The sequence below is a fragment of the Coregonus lavaretus genome (assembly GCF_964263955.1).
Source record: "Coregonus lavaretus genome assembly, contig: HAP1_SCAFFOLD_1212, whole genome shotgun sequence".
NCBI classification, from domain to species: Eukaryota; Metazoa; Chordata; class Actinopteri; order Salmoniformes; family Salmonidae; genus Coregonus; species Coregonus lavaretus.
The window spans coordinates 1-25,359 of NW_028166555.1; the positions used below are offsets into that span (position 1 = coordinate 1).

At 47.2% G+C, this 25,359-nt stretch overlaps 1 protein-coding gene across 1 annotated transcript; it reads left to right on the plus strand.

Moving 5' to 3' along the window:
- Positions 1 to 221: 221 nt before the first annotated feature.
- On the plus strand, positions 222 to 6,442 carry LOC311114559 (solute carrier family 15 member 1-like). Its single transcript, XM_084189799.1, has 6 exons — positions 222 to 263; positions 1,927 to 2,025; positions 2,382 to 2,499; positions 2,680 to 2,817; positions 2,967 to 3,074; positions 5,748 to 6,442. Exons 1-6 carry the CDS (start codon positions 250 to 252, stop codon positions 6,018 to 6,020), a joined length of 750 nt encoding a protein of 249 aa, XP_084045925.1. The 5' UTR covers positions 222 to 249; the 3' UTR covers positions 6,021 to 6,442.
- The last annotated feature ends 18,917 nt before the right edge of the window (positions 6,443 to 25,359 follow it).

Here is a 25,359-nt window from a genome sequence, read left to right on the forward strand (position 1 = left end):
ATACATGTTGTTGATATCAGTCTATCAGCCACTATACATGTTGTTGATATCAGTCTATCAGCCACTATACATGTTGTTGATATCAGTCTATCAGCCACTCTGTCTGTTGTTGATATCAGTCTATCAGCCACTATGTCGGTTGTTGATATCAGTCTATCAGCCACTAAGGAATGTAACATCCCCTCCTGTTTCCTTCTCGTCTTCTTCTCTCTTCAGGTTTACGACTTGAGCAAGAAGCCAGATGAGGGCATGAACGCCATCAGGTCAGTTACAACAGACCCCGTAGTGGTTAGGGTCAGGACCCCGAGTGTTACCAACAGACCCAGTAGTGGTTAGGGTCAGGACCCCGAGTGTTACCAACAGTCCCAGTAGTGGTTAGGGTCAGGACCCCGAGTGTTACCAACAGACCCAGTAGTGGTTAGGGTCAGGACCCCGAGTGTTACCAACAGACCCAGTAGTGGTTAGGGTCAGGACCCTGAGTGTTACCAACAGTCCCAGTAGTGGTTAGGGTCAGGACCCCGAGTGTTACCAACAGACCCAGTAGTGGTTAGGGTCAGGACCCTGAGTGTTACCAACAGTCCCAGTAGTGGTTAGGGTCAGGACCCCGAGTGTTACCAACAGACCCAGTAGTGGTTAGGGTCAGGACCCCGAGTGTTACCAACAGACCCAGTAGTGGTTAGGGTCAGGACCCTGAGTGTTACCAACAGTCCCAGTAGTGGTTAGGGTCAGGACCCCGAGTGTTACCAACAGTCCCAGTAGTGGTTAGGGTCAGGACCCTGAGTGTTACCAACAGTCCCAGTAGTGGTTAGGGTCAGGACCCCGAGTGTTACCAACAGTCCCAGTAGTGGTTAGGGTCAGGACCCTGAGTGTTACCAACAGTCCCCGTAGTGGTTAGGGTCAGGGCCCCGAGTGTTACCAACAGTCCCAGTAGTGGTTAGGGTCAGGACCCTGAGTGTTACCAACAGTCCCCGTAGTGGTTAGGGTCAGGGCCCCGAGTGTTACCAACAGTCCCAGTAGTGGTTAGGGTCAGGACCCTGAGTGTTACCAACAGTCCCCGTAGTGGTTAGGGTCAGGGCCCCGAGTGTTACCAACAGTCCCAGTAGTGGTTAGGGTCAGGACCCCGAGTGTTACCAACAGTCCCCGTAGTGGTTAGGGTCAGGACCCCGAGTGTTACCAACAGTCCCAGTAGTGGTTAGGGTCAGGACCCCGAGTGTTACCAACAGTCCCCGTAGTGGTTAGGGTCAGGACCCTGAGTGTTACCAACAGTCCCCGTAGTGGTTAGGGTCAGGGCCCCGAGTGTTACCAACAGTCCCAGTAGTGGTTAGGGTCAGGACCCTGAGTGTTACCAACAGTCCCCGTAGTGGTTAGGGTCAGGACCCCGAGTGTTACCAACAGTCCCAGTAGTGGTTAGGGTCAGGACCCTGAGTGTTACCAACAGTCCCAGTAGTGGTTAGGGTCAGGACCCCGAGTGTTACCAACAGTCCCAGTAGTGGTTAGGGTCAGGACCCTGAGTGTTACCAACAGTCCCAGTAGTGGTTAGGGTCAGGACCCCGAGTGTTACCAACAGTCCCAGTAGTGGTTAGGGTCAGGGCCCCGAGTGTTACCAACAGTCCCAGTAGTGGTTAGGGTCAGGGCCCCGAGTGTTACCAACAGTCCCCGTAGTGGTTAGGGTCAGGGCCCCGAGTGTTACCAACAGTCCCAGTAGTGGTTAGGGTCAGGACCCTGAGTGTTACCAACAGTCCCAGTAGTGGTTAGGGTCAGGACCCCGAGTGTTACCAACAGTCCCAGTAGTGGTTAGGGTCAGGACCCTGAGTGTTACCAACAGTCCCCGTAGTGGTTAGGGTCAGGGGTCTACTCCAAAGCAGGGTCAATGAGTTATCCAGCTAAAGTGTTCCTGGCCTGTTGTTCTCCTCTTCCATGTTGTAGATTTGTGAATGGTTTGGGCAGTGCCTTGAATGTTACGCTGGGAGTCGGTGACATCGCTCCTCTGTCTGTCTCCAACTACAGTCTGGTTCCACAGGGAAAGTGAGTGGCTTTCTGCTTTATAATTATTTATATCAACACACATTCATACTGTACAGCTGAGAGAGAGAGAGAGAGAGAGAGAGAGCGAGAGAGAGAGAGAGAGAGAGAGAGAGAGAGAGAGAGAGAGAGAGAGAGAGAGAGAGAGAGAGAGAGAGAGAAGAGAGAGAGAGAGAGAGAGAGAGAGAGAGCGAGAGAGAGAGAGAGAGAGACACAGAGAGAGAGAGCGAGAGAGAGAGAGAGAGAGAGAGAGAGAGAGAGAGAGAGAGAGAGAGAGAGAGAGGAGAGAGAGGAGAGAGAGAGAGAGAGAGAGAGAGAGCTTTAGTGAGTGTGTTCTGATTGGTTGTTGTGTGTCCCAGGGCAGGGTTTACCATCATGGACCGTGCTGGTGCATCATGTCTGTACTCTAAAGAGCTGGGCTTTGGCAGCGCCTTCACCCTCGTCATACCGTCCACATTCGACATCGTCAGCCCTGATGTAAGTCCTCTAACCTTTAACCCCTACACCTAACCACCCTAGCAACGCGCTGTGTGTGATTGCGTTGTTGAAGGCCCATGTTGAGCTGTTTGGCAGGGTTTTAAAGCATGTTTTTTTCTGTTGTTTGCCGTGTGTCCACTGTGTAGTAACGGTGATGAATGTGTTGATTACTGTGTCCAGTGTTGGCAGGCCATCCAGGTGATAGAAGACATCAAGCCCAATACCATCCACATGGGCTGGCAGATCCCTCAGTACTTCCTCATGACAGCTGGAGAGGTGGTGTTCTCTGTGACTGGCCTGGAGTTCTCCTACTCACAGGTAGGGGGCGACACTCTGTCCCGTCACACTAGCCTTTAACTTCTCTTTCATCCAAACATAGCTCAACTAAGATCTGTTTCTTTTGTCAATTAAGTTTAAATTCTCATCTCAACCCCAAAATCTTGTGCACATCTCTTCTTGTTCCGCAGGCGCCTAGCAACATGAAGTCGGTACTGCAGGCTGGTTGGCTGTTCACCGTCGCCGTGGGCAACATCATAGTGCTGATTGTGGCCGAGGCAGCACAGCTCCCAGATCAGGTTACTACATCTCTTCTAACCTCTAGAACCCTATACAACCCCCTAAACAATACTGACCACTGTACCGAGGTCAGATTTGGCCTAAGTTCATTGATATCTAAACCCTGGGGTCTGTGTCTTCCAGTGGACAGAGTACTGATATTAACCCCTGTGTCTTCCAGTGGACAGAGTACTGATATTAACCCCTGTGTCTTCCAGTGGGCAGAGTACTGATATTAACCCCTGTGTCTTCCAGTGGACAGAGTACTGATATTAACCCCTGTGTGTTCCAGTGGACAGAGTACTGATATTAACCCCTGTGTGTTCCAGTGGGCAGAGTACTGATATTAACCCCTGTGTGTTCCAGTGGACAGAGTACTGATATTAACCCCTGTGTCTTCCAGTGGACAGAGTACTGATATTAACCCCTGTGTGTTCCAGTGGACAGAGTACTGATATTAACCCCTGTGTCTTCCAGTGGACAGAGTACTGATATTAACCCCTGTGTGTTCCAGTGGACAGAGTACTGATATTAACCCCTGTGTCTTCCAGTGGACAGAGTACTGATATTAACCCCTGTGTCTTCCAGTGGACAGAGTACTGATATTAACCCCTGTGTGTTCCCATGGACAGAGTACTGATATTAACCCCTGTGTCTTCCAGTGGACAGAGTACTGATATTAACCCCTGTGTGTTCCAGTGGACAGAGTACTGATATTAACCCCTGTGTGTTCCAGTGGACAGAGTACTGATATTAACCCCTGTGTGTTCCAGTGGACAGAGTACTGATATTAACCCCTGTGTCTTCCAGTGGGCAGAGTACTGATATTAACCCCTGTGTCTTCCAGTGGACAGAGTACTGATATTAACCCCTGTGTCTTCCAGTGGACAGAGTACTGATATTAACCCCTGTGTGTTCCAGTGGACAGAGTACTGATATTAACCCCTGTGTGTTCCAGTGGACAGAGTACTGATATTAACCCCTGTGTCTTCCAGTGGACAGAGTACTGATATTAACCCCTGTGTCTTCCAGTGGACAGAGTACTGATATTAACCCCTGTGTCTTCCAGTGGACAGAGTACTGATATTAACCCCTGTGTGTTTACATGGACAGAGTACTGATATTAACCCGTGTCTTCCAGTGGACAGAGTACTGATATTAACCCCTGTGTGTTCCAGTGGACAGAGTACTGATATTAACCCCTGTGTGTTCCAGTGGACAGAGTACTGATATTAACCCCTGTGTGTTCCAGTGGACAGAGTACTGATATTAACCCCTGTGTCTTCCAGTGGGCAGAGTACTGATATTAACCCCTGTGTCTTCCAGTGGACAGAGTACTGATATTAACCCCTGTGTCTTCCAGTGGACAGAGTACTGATATTAACCCCTGTGTGTTCCAGTGGACAGAGTACTGATATTAACCCCTGTGTGTTCCAGTGGACAGAGTACTGATATTAACCCCTGTGTCTTCCAGTGGGCAGAGTACTGATATTAACCCCTGTGTCTTCCAGTGGACAGAGTACTGATATTAACCCCTGTGTCTTCCAGTGGACAGAGTACTGATATTAACCCCTGTGTCTTCCAGTGGACAGAGTACTGATATTAACCCCTGTGTGTTCCAGTGGACAGAGTACTGATATTAACCCCTGTGTGTTCCAGTGGACAGAGTACTGATATTAACCCCTGTGTCTTCCAGTGGACAGAGTACTGATATTAACCCCTGTGTCTTCCAGTGGACAGAGTACTGATATTAACCCCTGTGTCTTCCAGTGGACAGAGTACTGATATTAACCCCTGTGTGTTTACATGGACAGAGTACTGATATTAACCCGTGTCTTCCAGTGGACAGAGTACTGATATTAACCCCTGTGTGTTCCAGTGGACAGAGTACTGATATTAACCCCTGTGTGTTCCAGTGGACAGAGTACTGATATTAACCCCTGTGTGTTCCAGTGGACAGAGTACTGATATTAACCCCTGTGTCTTCCAGTGGGCAGAGTACTGATATTAACCCCTGTGTCTTCCAGTGGACAGAGTACTGATATTAACCCCTGTGTCTTCCAGTGGACAGAGTACTGATATTAACCCCTGTGTGTTCCAGTGGACAGAGTACTGATATTAACCCCTGTGTGTTCCAGTGGACAGAGTACTGATATTAACCCCTGTGTCTTCCAGTGGGCAGAGTACTGATATTAACCCCTGTGTCTTCCAGTGGACAGAGTACTGATATTAACCCCTGTGTGTTCCAGTGGGCAGAGTACTGATATTAACCCCTGTGTGTTCCAGTGGACAGAGTACTGATATTAACCCCTGTGTCTTCCAGTGGACAGAGTACTGATATTAACCCCTGTGTGTTCCAGTGGACAGAGTACTGATATTAACCCCTGTGTCTTCCAGTGGACAGAGTACTGATATTAACCCCGGTGTCTTCCAGTGGACAGAGTACTGATATTAACCCCGGTGTCTTCCAGTGGACAGAGTACTGATATTATCCCCTGTGTCTTCCAGTGGACAGAGTACTGATATTAACCCCTGTGTCTTCCAGTGGACAGAGTACTGATATTAACCCCTGTGTGTTCCAGTGGACAGAGTACTGATATTAACCCCTGTGTGTTCCAGTGGACAGAGTACTGATATTAACCCCTGTGTGTTCCAGTGGGCAGAGTACTGATATTAACCCCTGTGTGTTCCAGTGGGCAGAGTACATCCTGTTTGCCTCTCTCCTTGTGGCGGTGTGTATTGTGTTCGCCGTCATGTCCTATTTCTACACCTACACTGACCCAGCGGAGATCGAGGCCAAGTTCAGCCAGCTGCAACACGAGCCAGAGGAGAAGAAGAAGAGAGATAGCGTTAAGATGGAGAGTAAAGACTCAGACTGCAGCAACAACAGCAAGGCTTCTGACAACAACAAGAGCTATTCTGTTGCTGAGCAACACAACCAAGAAGTTAAACAGAGCAAGATGTAAAACTCCCCGTTCACACCACCTCCTCCTCCACTTCCTCCTCCTGAACCAATCAGAGAACAGGTCTCGGAGAGAGAACCATTGGAACTTAATCTTATAAACATTTTGTAGTAGTTCTTCATCAAAACATTAATCCTTCGATACAGCTTTATGGGTAAATTTGTACTTTGATATTGTAAATAATTTAATTTTGCACCATGTAGCAAAAGCAACATTGCTTTTCTTTTTGTTTCATCATATTTTATTAGAAAGAGGACATACTGTATGAATAACCATTCCAGCATTTGTATTCATTTCACAGTACAGTGTTGTATGTACTGGATATATTGTTGTTTTGGGTTTGATGTTGCCATAGACTCTTGGTATTAATTCCACACCAAGTGAGTCCCTGGCAGTCAAGTGCTTCAATAAAGAGGATGAGTCTTACTTTGTGTCGTGAAATGCTTAGCCGGGGGTAAGGTAATCACTAGCCGGGGGTACGGTAATCACTAGCCGGGGGTAAGGTAATCACTAGCCGGGGGTAAGGTAATCACTAGCCGGGGGTACGGTAATCACTAGCCGGGGGTAAGGTAATCACTAGCCGGGGGTAAGGTAATCACTAGCCGGGGGTACGGTAATCACTAGCCGGGGGTACAGTAATCACTAGCCGGGGGTAAGGTAATCACTAGCCGGGGGTACGGTAATCACTAGCCGGGGGTACGGTAATCACTAGCCGGGGGTAAGGTAATCACTAGCCGGGGGTACGGTAATCACTAGCCGGGGGTAAGGTAATCACTAGCCGGGGGTAAGGTAATCACTAGCCGGGGGTACGGTAATCACTAGCCGGGGGTACGGTAATCACTAGCCGGGGGTACGGTAATCACTAGCCGGGGGTACTTACTTACTTACTTTATTGTCCCCATGGGGAAATTTTGTTGCAGTGTCATGTACACATTTAAAGTGGCGTTAAATACAAAACAAGATTGACAATACAACTTTCAATAACAGTCACGCACCAATAAAAGTAAGAAATAAGAAATAAAACATTTAAAACAAAGACTAGCCTGCTGGCCTTACGGGGTCAATGGGAACATTTGCCCGAGCTATTTAAGAGGGATATCACACCTGGCACAAATTATTGTCTCGTTCTATTTTTCCTGCTGAGGGGTGCCCTATACCTACGCCCAGAGGGGAGTAATTCAAAGTCCAGGTACAGAGGGTGACTTGGGTCTAAAATGATTTTGTGAGCCTTACGGAGGGCCCTGACCTTAAAGATCTCATCCAGGCCTGTCTGTTTGACTCCAAGTACCTTACTTGCTGTGGTAATAATCCTTCTCAGCATGTTTCTCTGACTGACAGTGGCATTGCCAAACCAACAAACAATACAAAAAGTTAAAATACTCTCAATAAAGGATTTGTAAAACAGAGTCAATATAGTACAGTCTATATTAAAAGAACCCAACTTTTTTAGAACGTACAGTCTCTGTTGGCTCTTTTTGTAGATCTGGTCTGTACATTTACTCCACTGAAGCTTACTGTCCAAAAAGACACCCAGATATTTATATTCCTCTACAATTTCTATATTCTGGCCTCTGATAGATGTTGCAGAGGTAGGTGTTGTACGCTTCCTGAAGTCTATGCACATCTCTTTGGTCTTGTTAGTATTGAGGACCAAGTGTGATTCCTCACACCACTCTACAAAGTCATCTAGGACCGGGCCATGATGTTCCTCGTCATCATGCAACAGGCTGATCAAGGCAGTGTCATCAGCGAACTTAACGAGGTGTCTGTCAGTATGGGAACTAGTACAACTATTAGTGTACAAGATGTACAGAAGTGGGGACAAAACACATCCCTGAGGAGAGCCTGTGTTGGTATTGCGTATATCCGACACATGGGGACCTATTTTGACTCGCTGTGAGCGTTGGCTCAGGAAGTCCAACAGCCACAAAACCAGCCCCCCATCTAAGGAAAAGTCCAGAATGAGTCTCTGTGCCAGAATGTAAGGCTGAATGTACAGAATGTACGGTAATCACTAGCCGGGGGTAAGGTAATCACTAGCCGGGGGTACGGTAATCACTAGCCGGGGGTACGGTAATCACTAGCCGGGGGTAAGGTAATCACTAGCCGGGGGTAAGGTAATCACTAGCCGGGGGTAAGGTAATCACTAGCCGGGGGTACGGTAATCACTAGCCGGGGGTAAGGTAATCACTAGCCGGGGGTAAGGTAATCACTAGCCGGGGGTAAGGTAATCACTAGCCGGGGGTACGGTAATCACTAGCCGGGGGTAAGGTAATCACTAGCCGGGGGTACGGTAATCACTAGCCGGGGGTAAGGTGATCACTAGCCGGGGGTAAGGTAATCCCTAGCCGGGGGTAAGGTAATCACTAGCCGGGGGTACGGTAATCACTAGCCGGGGGTAAGGTAATCACTAGCCGGGGGTAAGGCAATCACTAGCCGGGGGTAAGGCAATCACTAGCCGGGGGTAAGGTAATCACTAGCCGGGGGTAAGGTAATCACTAGCCGGGGGTAAGGTAATCACTAGCCGGGGGTAAGGTAATCACTAGCCGGGGGTAAGGTAATCATTAGTCCAAACCGTAGCAGACCGCTGCGTTTTTGGAACGAAAATTAGAGTTTTTATTGGACAAATTCAGATAGCTCTATTCCAGTTTAGTTAGGTTCCTGGGGGCGTAATTCCAACCCGAGTTCAGTGCCTGTAAATGGAACGTATTTCCCTTTTGATGGACTTTCCTCTCTACGTATCAGACCTTGAACTGAAGCATTACAACAGCACTATAACCTGCTATTCATTAGAGGTGGAGATCTAATAAATGAAGGTGTGGAGGAGGTGTGTCTACAGATACACTGTATTAATGAAGGTGTGGTGGAGGTGTGTCTATAGATACACTGTATTAATGAAGGTGTGGTGGAGGTGTGTCTGCAGATACACTGTATTAATGAAGGTGTGGTGGAGGTGTGTCTATAGATACACTGTATTAATGAAGGTGTGGAGGAGGTGTGTCTACAGATACACTGTATTAATGAAGGTGTGGTGGAGGTGTGTCTACAGATACACTGTATTAATGAAGGTGTGGTGGAGGTGTGTCTACAGATACACTGTATTAATGGAGGTGTGGTGGAGGTGTATCTGCATCGCAGTGCTAGCTGTGCCACTAGAGATCCTGGTTCGAATCCAGGCTCTGTCGTAGCCGGCCGCGACCGGGAGACCCATGGGGCGGCGCACAATTGGCCCAGCGTCGTCCAGGGTAGGGGAGGGAATGGCCGGCAGGGATGTAGCTCAGTTGGTAGAGCATGGCGTTTGCAACGCCAGGGTTGTGGGTTCGATTCCCACGGGGTATGTATGAAAAAATTAATAAAATCATGTATGCACTCACTAACTGTAAGTCGCTCTGGATAAGAGCGTCTGCTAAATGACTAAAATGTAAATGTGTGTCTACAGATTCTGTATTCTGACCTGGACTTAATTCCCTCATATTTCCACCACCTTTACTTGTGATGAATAAGGTCGACCAACCTGTCGGTTCCAAGTGGAACAACATCTACTTTATTGTTCCCGATAGACAAAACACCATTCTCCATGCACTGTAATTTACAACTTGATAAGATCTATTGATAAGAGCTATTGATAAGAGCTAGGTACAGGTGCTTGCGAAAGTATTCACCCCCCTTGGCATTTTTCCTATTTTGTTGCCTTACAACCTGGAATTAAAATGGATATATATATACTAACTGTACTAACTCTGTTCTATAAACTATATACTAACTCTATACTATAAACTATATACTAACTCTATACTATAAACTGTATACTAACTCTATACTATAAACTATATACTAACTCTGTTCTATAAACTGTATACTAACTCTATACTATAAACTATATACTAACTCTATACTATAAACTATATACTAACTCTGTTCTATAAACTATATACTAACTCTATACTATAAACAATATACTAACTCTGTTCTATAAACTATATACTAACTCTATACTATAAACTATATACTAACTCTATACTATAAACTATATACTAACTCTATACTATAAACTATATACTAACTCTGTTCTATAAACTATATACTAACTCTATACTATAAACTATATACTAACTCTATACTATAAACTGTATACTAACTCTATACTATAAACTATATACTAACTGTGTTCTATAAACTGTATACTAACTCTATACTATAAACTATATACTAACTCTATACTATAAACTATATACTAACTCTGTTCTATAAACTATATACTAACTCTATACTATAAACAATATACTAACTCTGTTCTATAAACTATATACTAACTCTATACTATAAACTATATACTAACTCTATACTATAAACTATATACTAACTCTATACTATAAACTATATACTAACTCTGTTCTATAAACTATATACTAACTCTATACTATAAACTATATACTAACTCTATACTATAAACTATATACTAACTCTATACTATAAACGATATACTAACTCTGTTCTATAAACTATATACTAACTCTATACTATAAACTATATACTAACTCTGTTCTATAAACTATATACTAACTCTATACTATAAACTATATACTAACTCTATACTATAAACGATATACTAACTCTGTTCTATAAACTATATACTAACTCTGTTCTATAAACTATATACTAACTCTATATACTGTATAGTGTATGTGTATTGACGCAGCGGTCTAAGGCTCTGCATAAATATATTATCAACTGTTACTAATGATCCTTAGCAACAACCACACGGCCGTGACGGCGTTTACAGAGGAAGGTCAACGGTTGGCTATACCAACTAAAGGGAACTACGGCGTTTACAGAGGAAGGTCAACGGTTGGCTATACCAACTAAAGGGAACTACGGCGTTTACAGAGGAAGGTCAACGGTTGGCTATACCAACTAAAGGGAACTACGGCGTTTACAGAGGAAGGTCAACGGTTGGCTATACCAACTAAAGGGAACTACAGCGTTTACAGAGGAAGGTCAACGGTTGGCTATACCAACTAAAGGGAACTACGGCGTTTACAGAGGAAGGTCAACGGTTGGCTATACCAACTAAAGGGAACTACGGCGTTTACAGAGGAAGGTCAACGGTTGGCTATACCAACTAAAGGGAACTACGGCGTTTACAGAGGAAGGTCAACGGTTGGCTATACCAACTAAAGGGAACTATGGCGTTTACAGAGGAAGGTCAACGGTTGGCTATACCAACTAAAGGGAACTACGGCGTTTACAGAGGAAGGTCAACGGTTGGCTATACCAACTAAAGGGAACTACGGCGTTTACAGAGGAAGGTCAACGGTTGGCTATACCAACTAAAGGGAACTACGGCGTTTACAGAGGAAGGTCAACGGTTGGCTATACCAACTAAAGGGAACTACGGCGTTTACAGAGGAAGGTCAACGGTTGGCTATACCAACTAAAGGGAACTACGGCGTTTACAGAGGAAGGTCAACGGTTGGCTATACCAACTAAAGGGAACTACGGCGTTTACAGAGGAAGGTCAACGGTTGGCTATACCAACTAAAGGGAACTACAGCGTTTACAGAGGAAGGTCAACGGTTGGCTATACCAACTAAAGGGAACTACGGCGTTTACAGAGGAAGGTCAACGGTTGGCTATACCAACTAAAGGGAACTACGGCGTTTACAGAGGAAGGTCAACGGTTGGCTATACCAACTAAAGGGAACTACGGCGTTTACAGAGGAAGGTCAACGGTTGGCTATACCAACTAAAGGGAACTACGGCGTTTACAGAGGAAGGTCAACGGTTGGCTATACCAACTAAAGGGAACTACGGCGTTTACAGAGGAAGGTCAACGGTTGGCTATACCAACTAAAGGGAACTACGGCGTTTACAGAGGAAGGTCAACGGTTGGCTATACCAACTAAAGGGAACTACGGCGTTTACAGAGGAAGGTCAACGGTTGGCTATACCAACTAAAGGGAACTACGGCGTTTACAGAGGAAGGTCAACGGTTGGCTATACCAACTAAAGGGAACTACGGCGTTTACAGAGGAAGGTCAACGGTTGGCTATACCAACTAAAGGGAACTACGGCGTTTACAGAGGAAGGTCAACGGTTGGCTATACCAACTAAAGGGAACTACGGCGTTTACAGAGGAAGGTCAACGGTTGGCTATACCAACTAAAGGGAACTACGGCGTTTACAGAGGAAGGTCAACGGTTGGCTATACCAACTAAAGGGAACTACGGCGTTTACAGAGGAAGGTCAACGGTTGGCTATACCAACTAAAGGGAACTACGGCGTTTACAGAGGAAGGTCAACGGTTGGCTATACCAACTAAAGGGAACTACGGCGTTTACAGAGGAAGGTCAACGGTTGGCTATACCAACTAAAGGGAACTACGGCGTTTACAGAGGAAGGTCAACGGTTGGCTATACCAACTAAAGGGAACTACGGCGTTTACAGAGGAAGGTCAACGGTTGGCTATACCAACTAAAGGGAACTACGGCGTTTACAGAGGAAGGTCAACGGTTGGCTATACCAACTAAAGGGAACTACGGCGTTTACAGAGGAAGGTCAACGGTTGGCTATACCAACTAAAGGGAACTACGGCGTTTACAGAGGAAGGTCAACGGTTGGCTATACCAACTAAAGGGAACTACGGCGTTTACAGAGGAAGGTCAACGGTTGGCTATACCAACTAAAGGGAACTACGGCGTTTACAGAGGAAGGTCAACGGTTGGCTATACCAACTAAAGGGAACTACGGCGTTTACAGAGGAAGGTCAACGGTTGGCTATACCAACTAAAGGGAACTACGGCATTTACAGAGGAAGGTCAACGGTTGGCTATACCAACTAAAGGGAACTACGGCGTTTACAGAGGAAGGTCAACGGTTGGCTATACCAACTAAAGGGAACTACGGCGTTTACAGAGGAAGGTCAACGGTTGGCTATACCAACTAAAGGGAACTACGGCGTTTACAGAGGAAGGTCAACGGTTGGCTATACCAACTAAAGGGAACTACGGCGTTTACAGAGGAAGGTCAACGGTTGGCTATACCAACTAAAGGGAACTACGGCGTTTACAGAGGAAGGTCAACGGTTGGCTATACCAACTAAAGGGAACTACGGCGTTTACAGAGGAAGGTCAACGGTTGGCTATACCAACTAAAGGGAACTACGGCGTTTACAGAGGAAGGTCAACGGTTGGCTATACCAACTAAAGGGAACTACGGCGTTTACAGAGGAAGGTCAACGGTTGGCTATACCAACTAAAGGGAACTACGGCGTTTACAGAGGAAGGTCAACGGTTGGCTATACCAACTAAAGGGAACTACGGCGTTTACAGAGGAAGGTCAACGGTTGGCTATACCAACTAAAGGGAACTACGGCGTTTACAGAGGAAGGTCAACGGTTGGCTATACCAACTAAAGGGAACTACGGCGTTTACAGAGGAAGGTCAACGGTTGGCTATACCAACTAAAGGGAACTACGGCGTTTACAGAGGAAGGTCAACGGTTGGCTATACCAACTAAAGGGAACTAACAGTAAACTGGCAGTTGAATATGTGCCGTTGTTAGGCCTTCCGACGGTCGATACTGATAGTGGCTAATACACTAGGATGGGGACACCTGCTCGATACTGATAGTGGCTAATACACTAAGATGGGGACACCTGCTCGATACTGATAGTGGCTAATACACTAGGATGTGGACACCTGCTCGATACTGATAGTGGCTAATACACTAGGATGTGGACACCTGCTCGTCCAACATCTCATTCCAAAATCATGGGCATTAATATGGAGTTGGTCCCCCCTTTGCTGCTATAACAGCCTCCACTCTTCTGGGAAGGCTTTCCACTAGATGTTGGAACATTGCTGCGGGGACTTGCTTCCATTCAGCCAAGAGCATTAGTGAGGTCGGGCACTGATGTTGGGCGATTAGGCCTGGCTCGCGGTCGGCGTTCCAATTCATCCCAAAGGTGTTCGATGGGGTTGAGGTCAGGGCTCTGTGCAGGCCAGTCAAGTTCTTTAAGGTATTCCTTAAAGAGGTAGGGTTTCAAGTGTCTCCGGAAGGTGGTGAGTGACTCCGCTGTCCTGGCGTCGTGAGGGAGCTTGTTCCACCATTGGGGTGCCAGAGCAGCGAACAGTTTTGACTGGGCTGAGCGGGAACTGTGCTTCCGCAGAGGAAGGGGAGCCAGCAGGCCAGAGGTGGATGAACGTAGTGCCCTCGTTTGGGTGTAGGGTCTGATCAGAGCCTGAAGGTACGGAGGTGCCGTTCCCCTCACAGCTCCATAGGCAAGCACCATGGTCTTGTAGCAGATGCGAGCCTCAACTGGAAGCCAGTGGAGTGTGCGGAGGAGCGGGGTGACATGAGACATAATTGATGAATTTATGAATGCGCAGCACCCGTTGAATATGACCGGTGTCAGTAAACGTCGGCAAAAAAACATAATTAAATTGTTGCCAGCAGCACAGTTCCAGTTACCAACGCTCTAGATAACATGAAAACAGCCTAACCAGCTCTGCTTGGGGGAGTAAAATGGTCAGAGTGAGCTGTTCTCTCATTGTGTCTGTAAGAAGCTAGCAAGCTAGCCAACGTTAGCCAGTTAGCTTGGGTGCTTGACTGCCGTTGTGAGGTCAGAACGCTCGGATCAACCCTACTCCTCCGCCAGAGCGTCCGGTGTGGCTCTCTGAAATTAGACAACCTGGGGAGGGGAGTTCCTAACTAATTAAGGACCTTAATTGATCAATCAAGGGAAGAGCTAAAACCCCAGACACAAGGCCCTCAAGGACTGGAGTTTGACGCATGGTGATGGTGTACAGGGTTTTCTGCATGGTGATGGTGTACAGGGGTTTCTGCATGGTGATGGCGTACAGGGTTTTCTGCATGGTGATGGTGTACAGGGTTTTCTGCATGGTGATGGTGTACAGGGTTTTCTGCATGGTGATGGTGTACAGGGTTTTCTGCATGGTGATGGTGTACAGGGTTTTCTGCATGGCGTACAGGGTTTTCTGCATGGTGATGGCGTACAGGGTTTTCTGCATGGCGTACAGGGTTTTCTGCATGGTGTACAGGGTTTTCTGCATGGTGTACAGGGTTTTCTGCATGGTGATGGTGTACAGGGTTTTCTGCATGTGTGATGAACAGACATACATCCAGGGACCAGAGTCTGTTAGCATGAAGTGTTTATTTGTGATGTGGCTGAAAGCTACAGGAGCTTGAGGGGTTTGGATGACAAGCAGAGATGACGTCCACAGACAGTCCTAGAAACTGACAGACAGGATAAAGGAACCAAATGTACAAGTTACATGTTTGTCCGTCTGTGGCACGGTGTTTTCTAGAAGCTGTAATGACCAGAGGGACCAAATCCTTACAGCACTCCTTAATCTTATTCTTGATACTTGCCTCTAAACGTTACAAAAAGATCAGCTCTCTCTTCAGTTCATCCCTGTGTAGATGATGAACCCCTCAACATTAGATCAGCTCTCTCTTCAGTTCGTCCCTGTGTAGATGATGAACCCCTCAACATTAGATCAGCTCTCTCTTCAGTTCATCCCTGTGTAGATGATGAACCCCTCAACATTAGATCAGCTCTCTCTTCAGTTCATCCCTGTGTAGATGATGAACCCCTCAACATTAGATCAGCTCTCTCTTCAGTTCATCCCTGTGTAGATGATGAACCCCTCAACATTAGATCAGCTCTCTCTTCAGTTCATCCCTGTGTAGATGACGAACCCCTCAACATTAGATCAGCTCTCTCTCCAGTTCATCCCTGTGTGGATGATGAACCCCTCAACATTAGATCAGCTCTCTCTTCAGTTCATCCCTGTGTAGATGATGAACCCCTCAACATTAGATCAGCTCTCTCTTCAGTTCATCCCTGTGTAGATGATGAACCCCTCAACATTAGATCAGATCTCTCTTCAGTTCATCCCTGTGTAGATGATGAACCCCTCAACATTAGATCAGATCTCTCTTCAGTTCATCCCTGTGTAGATGATGAACCCCTCAACATTAGATCAGATCTCTCTTCAGTTCGTCCCTGTGTAGATGATGAACCCCTCAACATTAGATCAGCTCTCTCTTCAGTTCATCCCTGTGTAGATGATGAACCCCTCAACATTAGATCAGCTCTCTCTTCAGTTCATCCCTGTGTAGATGATGAACCCCTCAACATTAGATCAGATCTCTCTTCAGTTCGTCCCTGTGTAGATGATGAACCCCTCAACATTAGATCAGCTCTCTCTTCAGTTCATCCCTGTGTAGATGATGAACCCCTCAACATTAGATCAGATCTCTCTTCAGTTCATCCCTGTGTAGATGATGAACCCCTCAACATTAGATCAGATCTCTCTTCAGTTCATCCCTGTGTAGATGATGAACCCCTCAACATTAGATCAGCTCTCTCTTCAGTTCGTCCCTGTGTAGATGATGAACCCCTCAACATTATGGCTGCAGTAGCACAGTAGTCCATCTGAACCATATCGTCAACACATCGGCTGGGATTCAATACCATCCGCACATTTTAACCCTTTAACAGGCAGCAAACTCATTTTTAAAAATGAAATTAAACATTATTTTTATTTTTATTTTTTTATTTCACCTTTATTTAACCAGGTAAGCCAGTTGAGAACAGGTTCTCATTTACAACTGCGACCTGGCCAAGATAAAGCAAAGTAGTGCAATAAAACAACACAGAGTTACATATGGGGTAAAAAACATAAAGTCAGAAATACAACAGAAAATATATATACAGTGTGTGCAAATGTAGCAAGTTATGGAGGTAAGGCAATAAATAGGCTATAGTGCAGAATAATTACAATAGTATTAACACTGGAATGCTAGATGTGCAAGAGATTATGTGCAAATAGAGATACTGGGGTGCAAAAGAGCAAAATAAATAACAATATAGGGATGAGGTAGTTGGGTGGGCTAATTTCAGATGGGCTGTGTACAGGTGCAGTGATCGGTAAGGTGCTCTGACAACTGATGCTTAAAGTTATTGAGGGAGATAAGAGTCTCCAGCTTCAGAGAATTTTGCAATTCGTTCCAGTCATTGGCAGCAGAGAACTGGAAGGAATGGCGGCCAAAGGAGGTGTTGGCTTTGGGGATGACCAGTGAGATATACCTGCTGGAGCGCAGACTACGGGTGGGTGCTGCTATGGTGACCAATGAGCTAAGATAAGGCGGGGATTTGCCTAGCAGTGATTTATAGATGGCCTGGAGCCAGTGGGTTTGACGACGAACATGTAGTGAGGACCAGCCAACAAGAGCGTACAGGTCACAGTGGTGGGTAGTGTATGGGGCTTTGGAGACAAAACGGATGGCACTGTGATAGACTACATCCAAGATGCAATCTACTGTTTGCATATTTTATCATCTCAACCAACCAAGCCATTTAGTAAAAATGATAATTACGGTACTCCCATATTTTTTTAAAAACACCCATTCAAAGATAGTTGAAAACCAGAAAGTGAACGTGAGCCAAACCGAACATCATTTACCACACATTGTATTAATTATGTGTTTAAAAAATGGGAAATGACAAGGTTGTAAAATGTTGTTGAATCTCTAAAACATCATTTAAGAATGAATTCAATTACTAATATGTTGTTTTACAATTTGAAGAACTCTTGAGAAATCTGCCGTACCAGGTGATTGAGTTGCCCATTAAAGGACTGCTGTGAAGTCCAAGCTGGTGATAATCTGCCGTACCAGGTGATTGAGTTGCCCATTAAAGGACTGCTGTGAAGTCCAAGCTGGTGATAATCTGCCGTACCAGGTGATTGAGTTGCCCATTAAAGGACTGCTGTGAAGTCCAAGCTGGTGATTATGGGCCATAGAGAAATATAGCTACGGGACGTTTGTCTGCAAATACAAAAATCCTTCCAAATCCATATAATGATTTACTGTCTGCCTGTTATCTTCAATATGTTTCACCATATCATTCATTACATGTCATTTTATCGTATTCTAAGCGTATAAAATTGTAAACGCATTAATTGACATGCATGTGAATATTCATATTTTGACACACAAATCTATAATATTTTATTAATATTTGATATCAGTCCTAATTTATCTAGGCCTATCTTCCAATATAAGTAAACGAAGCAGACAATGTAAATGAATGTATATATATTTTTTTGATGGATTTAAAAAGTCTACGCAAATTCCAATACAAAATGAGTTTACCCTAATTGGGCAACCGGCTGGTTGAGATCTTTGCGATGCATTATCTATCAGTTTGAGTCATGCAAACAAACATTATTCATTTATGACCTATATTGAGGCTAAATACACATATTTTGCAGAACCCTTTTCTGATATTTTTCTCTTGGTGTGCCATTTAAAGGGTTAAAAGACAATGTTCTGCCGTTTGTGGAGACCACGGTCGGCTCAACTGAAAATGTGCCCATTTAAAAGCAGCAATGCCTATAAACCGGGATTGGATTGAATCCCGGCCAATTGTCAACGTACAGTAGAAGATGGTTATTAGTAACAGTTTTTTTTCCCCTTTAAACACTCGACACAGCTGGGTGAACTCACTACCCTTCAACAGAACAGAGTGTCTATATACACACTGAGCCGAGAGGAGCTGGGTGAACTCACTACCCTTCAACAGAACAGAGGGTCTATATACACACTGAGCCGAGAGGAGCTGGGTGAACTCACTACCCTTCAACAGAACAGAGGGTCTATATACACACTGAGCCGAGGAGCTGGGTGAACTCACTACCCTTCAACAGAACAGAGTGTCTATATATACACTGAGCCGAGAGGAGCTGGGTGAACTCACTACCCTTCAACAGAACAGAGGGTCTATATACACACTGAGCCGAGAGGAGCTGGGTGAACTCACTACCCTTCAACAGAACAGAGGGTCTATATACACACTGAGCCGAGAGGAGCTGGGTGAACTCACTACCCTTCAACAGAACAGAGTGTCTATATACACACTGAGCCGAGAGGAGCTGGGTGAACTCACTACCCTTCAACAGAACAGAGTGTCTATATACACACTGAGCCGAGAGGAGCTGGGTGAACTCACTACCCTTCAACAGAACAGAGTGTCTATAAACACACTGAGCCGAGAGGAGCTGGGTGAACACACTACCCTTCAACAGAACAGTGTGTCTATATACACACTGAGCCGAGAGGAGCTGGGTGAACTCACTACCCTTCAACAGAACAGAGTGTCTATATACACACTGAGCCGAGAGGAGCTGGGTGAACTCACTACCCTTCAACAGAACAGAGTGTCTATATACACACTGAGCCAAGAGGAGCTGGGTGAACTCACTACCCTTCAACAGAACAGAGGGTCTATATATACACTGAGCCGAGAGGAGCTGGGTGAACTCACTACCCTTCAACAGAACAGAGTGTCTATATACACACTGAGCCAAGAGGAGCTGGGTGAACTCACTACCCTTCAACAGAACAGAGTGTCTATATACACACTGAGCCAAGAGGAGCTGGGTGAACTCACTACCCTTCAACAGAACAGAGTGTCTATATATACACTGAGCCGAGAGGAGCTGGGTGAACTCACTACCCTTCAACAGAACAGAGTGTCTATATACACACTGAGCCGAGAGGAGCTGGGTGAACTCACTACCCTTCAACAGAACAGAGGGTCTATATACACACTGAGTCGAGAGGAGCTGGGTGAACTCACTACCCTTCAACAGAACAGAGGGTCTATATACACACTGAGCCGAGAGGAGCTGGGTGAACTCACTACCCTTCAACAGAACAGTGTGTCTATATACACACTGAGCCGAGAGGAGCTGGGTGAACTCACTACCCTTCAACAGAACAGAGTGTCTATATACACACTGAGCCGAGAGGAGCTGGGTGAACTCACTACCCTTCAACAGAACAGAGGGTCTATATATACACTGAGCTGAGAGGAGCTGGGTGAACTCACTACCCTTCAACAGAACAGAGTGTCTATATATACACTGAGCTGAGAGGAGCTGGGTGAACTCACTACCCTTCAGCAGAACAGAGTGTCTATATATACACTGAGCCGAGAGGAGCTGGGTGAACTCACTACCCTTCATGGGTTTAAAAGCAGTGGATCGTTATAAGGACAAGATCAGACGGTGAGAACACATCTGTCAGTAGACTAGTAGAGACGTCAACTCAGTCCCTCTGTAGTGAACTTCCTGTTCAGGCTTCCATTAGGCTGTGGTTGGTTACTGTGGTTACTGACCTAGCCCAACGGGGTCAAACTCACAAACAAAAGAGTTTCTCTGCTCAGTAAAACCGCTGAACAAATGTTGACAACGCATGTAAAAAAAAAAAAAGACAAGGCATTTTGTCCGTTAGAGTGACTTGAATCTTTAATATTCACCTTTAACATTATCTACAACAGCGCATCATGACCGTTTGTACACAGTGATTCATGTCTGCAACATCAGTGACAGCTGAACATATATACAGGTTGGTTTGTATACAAATAAATCCTACACATCACAGTGCCCCCAGTGGCTTGGAGGAGCCGTCCATCTAAAGCACTTTACCTGAGGTTCATAAAGAATGCCGCAACAGCCTTGAGGAGCAGGGAGGAGTCAGGAGACCACAGAGGAGCAGGCAGAACACAGTCAGGAGACTGTGGTTGGGGTGGGGGTTGGGGTGGGGGTTGGGGTCAGTTGGGGGTTGGCGGTGGTAGTGGGGGTTGGCGGTGGTAGTGGGGGTTGTGGTGGTAGTTGGGGTGGAGTGGGAGTTGGGGCGGGGGTTGGGGTGGAGTGGGGGTTGGGGTCAGGTGGGGGTTGGGGTGGTAGTGGGGGTTGGGGTGGTAGTGGGGGTTGGGGTGGTAGTTGGGGTCAGGTGGGGGTTGGGGTGGGGGTGGTAGTTGGGGTCAGGTGGGGGTTGGGGTGGGGGTGGTAGTGGGGGTCAGGTGGGGGTTGGGGTGGGGGTGGTAGTTGGGGTCAGGTGGGGGTTGGGGGTTGGGGTGGGGGTGGTAGTGGGGGTTGGGTCAGGTGGGGGTTGGGGTGGTAGTGGGGGTTGGGATGGTAGTGGGGGTTGGGGTGGGGGTGGTAGTGGGGGTTGGTTCAGGTGGGGGTTGGGGTTGGGGTGGGGGTGGTAGTGGGGGTTGGGTCAGGTGGGGGTTGGGGTGGTAGTGGGGGTTGGGATGGTAGTGGGGGTTGGGGTGGGGGTGGTAGTGGGGGTTGGTTCAGGTGGGGGTTGGGGTTGGGGTTGGGGTGGTAGTGGGGGTTGGGTCAGGTGGGGGTTGGGGTGGTAGTGGGGGTTGGGATGGTAGTGGGGGTTGGGGTGGGGGTGGTAGTGGGGGTTGGGTCAGGTGGGGGTTGGGGTGGTAGTGGGGGTTGGGATGGTAGTGGGGGTTGGGGTGGGGGTGGTAGTGGGGGTTGGTTCAGGTGGGGGTTGGGTCAGGTGGGGGTTGGGGTGGTAGTGGGGGTTGGGATGGTAGTGGGGGTTGGGGTGGGGGTGGTAGTGGGGGTTGGTTCAGGTGGGGGTTGGGTCAGGTGGGGGTTGGGGTGGTAGTGGGGAGGTCTGGCTGGGTTGCGCTTGGTTCTCTCCCCTTCAGGCGTGGTGCTGCAGAGACAGGTTAGTTAACCCATCACCAGGACACAGGTTAGTTAACCCATCACCAGGACACAGGTTAGTTAACCCATCACCAGGACACAGGTTAGTTAACCCATCACCAGGACACAGGTTAGTTAACCCATCACCAGGACACAGGTTAGTTAACCCATCACCAGGACACAGGTTAGTTAACCCATCACCAGGACACAGGTTAGTTAACTCTAGTTCCAGTCAGTCAGTCCGACTGGGTCCATGCTGATGGGTCTCCCTCTGGTTCCAGTCCGACTGGGTCCATGCTGATGGGTCTCCCTCTGGTTCCAGTCCGACTGGGTCCATGCTGATGGGTCTCCCTCTGGTTCCAGACAGACTGGGTCCATGCTGATGGGTCTCCCTCTGGTTCCAGTCCGACTGGGTCCATGCTGATGGGTCTCCCTCTGGTTCCAGTCCGACTGGGTCCATGCTGATGGGTCTCCCTCCGGTTCCAGTCCGACTGGGTCCATGCTGATGGGTCTCCCTCTGGTTCCAGTCCGACTGGGTCCATGCTGATGGGTCTCCCTCTGGTTCCAGTCCGACTGGGTCCATGCTGATGGGTCTCCCTCTGGTTCCAGTCCGACTGGGTCCATGCTGATGGGTCTCCCTCTGGTTCCAGACAGACTGGGTCCATGCTGATGGGTCTCCCTCTGGTTCCAGTCAGTCAGTCCGACTGGGTCCATGCTGATGGGTCTCCCTCTGGTTCCAGTCCGACTGGGTCCATGCTGATGGGTCTCCCTCTGGTTCCAGTCCGACTGGGTCCATGCTGATGGGTCTCCCTCTGGTTCCAGTCCGACTGGGTCCATGCTGATGGGTCTCCCTCTGGTTCCAGTCCGACTGGGTCCATGCTGATGGGTCTCCCTCTGGTTCCAGTCCGACTGGGTCCATGCTGATGGGTCTCCCTCTGGTTCCAGCCAGACTGGATCCATGCTGATGGGTCTCCCTCTGGTTCCAGTCCGACTGGGTCCATGCTGATGGGTCTCCCTCTGGTTCCAGTCCGACTGGGTCCATGCTGATGGGTCTCCCTCTGGTTCCAGCCAGACTGGATCCATGCTGATGGGTCTCCCTCTGGTTCCAGTCCGACTGGGTCCATGCTGATGGGTCTCCCTCTGGTTCCAGTCCGACTGGGTCCATGCTGATGGGTCTCCCTCTGGTTCCAGTCCGACTGGGTCCATGCTGATGGGTCTCCCTCTGGTTCCAGTCGGACTGGGTCCATGCTGATGGGTCTCCCTCTGGTTCCAGTCGGACTGGGTCCATGCTGATGGGTCTCCCTCTGGTTCCAGTCGGACTGGGTCCATGCTGATGGGTCTCCCTCTGGTTCCAGTCAGTCGGACTGGGTCCATGCTGATGGGTCTCCCTCTGAGAAGCAGTGTCTCCTCCTTGCTCTGGGGTTAATATTCCAGCAGTGTTAACTGAGAGTCTGGGCTCTACTGCCCCCTTCTGATCTCCACAGGTTTATCAAGTTACTAAAAGAGGCCTTGGAGTTCTTCACCAAGCGCCTGTTGTGTTGAGTGTTCTCCAGCAGGAATATGTGACGGACACCTATGGTGTTAGCCAAGCTGACCTCTAACCTCTGGCTTGACCACAGACAGGGGGGCGGGACCTGGGAGAGGCGGGCTGGGGCAGAGAGCCAATCACTAGGGAGACGTCCTGCCTTCAGAAAATCTAGGACAGAGAAGATGGAGAGAGGTCAGGATAAACTAAGTTCCAGTCAGTAATCAAGCTGTGGACAGAGAAGATGGAGAGAGGTCAGGATAAACTAAGTTCCAGTCAGTAATCAAGCTGTGGACAGAGAAGATGGAGAGAGGTGAGGATAAACTAAGTTCCAGTCAGTAATCAAGCTGTGGACAGAGAAGATGGAGAGAGGTCAGGATAAACTAAGTTCCAGTCAGTAATCAAGCTGTGGACAGAGAAGATGGAGAGAGGTCAGGATAAACTAAGTTCCAGTCAGTAATCAAGCTGTGGACAGAGAAGATGGAGAGAGGTCAGGATAAACTAAGTTCCAGTCAGTAATCAAGCTGTGGACAGAGAAGATGGAGAGGTCAGGATAAACTAAGTTCCAGTCAGTAATCAAGCTGTGGACAGAGAAGATGGAGAGAGGTGAGGATAAACTAAGTTCCAGTCAGTAATCAAGCTGTGGACAGAGAAGATGGAGAGAGGTCAGGATAAACTAAGTTCCAGTCAGTAATCAAGCTGTGGACAGAGAAGATGGAGGGAGGTCAGGATAAACTAAGTTCCAGTCAGTAATCAAGCTGTGGACAGAGAAGATGGAGAGAGGTAAGGATAAACTAAGTTCCAGTCAGTAATCAAGCTGTGGACAGAGAAGATGGAGAGAGGTCAGGATAAACTAAGTTCCAGTCAGTAATCAAGCTGTGGACAGAGAAGATGGAGAGAGGTGAGGATAAACTAAGTTCCAGTCAGTAATCAAGCTGTGGACAGAGAAGATGGAGGGAGGTCAGGATAAACTAAGTTCCAGTCAGTAATCAAGCTGTGGACAGAGAAGATGGAGAGAGGTCAGGATAAACTAAGTTACAGTCAGTAATCAAGCTGTGGACAGAGAAGATGGAGAGAGGTGAGGATAAACTAAGTTCCAGTCAGTAATCAAGCTGTGGACAGAGAAGATGGAGAGAGGTAAGGATAAACTAAGTTCCAGTCAGTAATCAAGCTGTGGACAGAGAAGATGGAGAGAGGTAAGGATAAACTAAGTTCCAGTCAGTAATCAAGCTGTGGACAGAGAAGATGGAGAGAGGTAAGGATAAACTAAGTTCCAGTCAGTAATCAAGCTGTGGACAGAGAAGATGGAGAGAGGTGAGGATAAACTAAGTTCCAGTCAGTAATCAAGCTGTGGACAGAGAAGATGGAGAGAGGTGAGGATAAACTAAGTTACAGTCAGTAATCAAGCTGTGGACAGAGAAGATGGAGAGAGGTCAGGATAAACTAAGTTCCAGTCAGTAATCAAGCTGTGGACAGAGAAGATGGAGAGAGGTGAGGATAAACTAAGTTCCAGTCAGTAATCAAGCTGTGGACAGAGAAGATGGAGAGAGGTCAGGATAAACTAAGTTCCAGTCAGTAATCAAGCTGTGGACAGAGAAGATGGAGAGAGGTGAGGATAAACTAAGTTCCAGTCAGTAATCAAGCTGTGGACAGAGAAGATGGAGAGGTTAGGATAAACTAAGTTCCAGTCAGTAATCAAGCTGTGGACAGAGAAGATGGAGAGAGGTGAGGATAAACTAAGTTCCAGTCAGTAATCAAGCTGTGGACAGAGAAGATGGAGAGGTGAGGATAAACTAAGTTCCAGTCAGTAATCAAGCTGTGGACAGAGAAGATGGAGAGGTCAGGATAAACTAAGTTACAGTCAGTAATCAAGCTGTGGACAGAGAAGATGGAGAGAGGTCAGGATAAACTAAGTTCCAGTCAGTAATCAAGCTGTGGACAGAGAAGATGGAGAGAGGTCAGGATAAACTAAGTTCCAGTCAGTAATCAAGCTGTGGACAGAGAAGATGGAGAGGTCAGGATAAACTAAGTTCCAGTCAGTAATCAAGCTGTGGACAGAGAAGATGGAGAGAGGTCAGGATAAACTAAGTTCCAGTCAGTAATCAAGCTGTGGACAGAGAAGATGGAGAGAGGTGAGGATAAACTAAGTTCCAGTCAGTAATCAAGCTGTGGACAGAGAAGATGGAGAGAGGTCAGGATAAACTAAGTTCCAGTCAGTAATCAAGCTGTGGACAGAGAAGATGGAGAGAGGTGAGGATAAACTAAGTTACAGTCA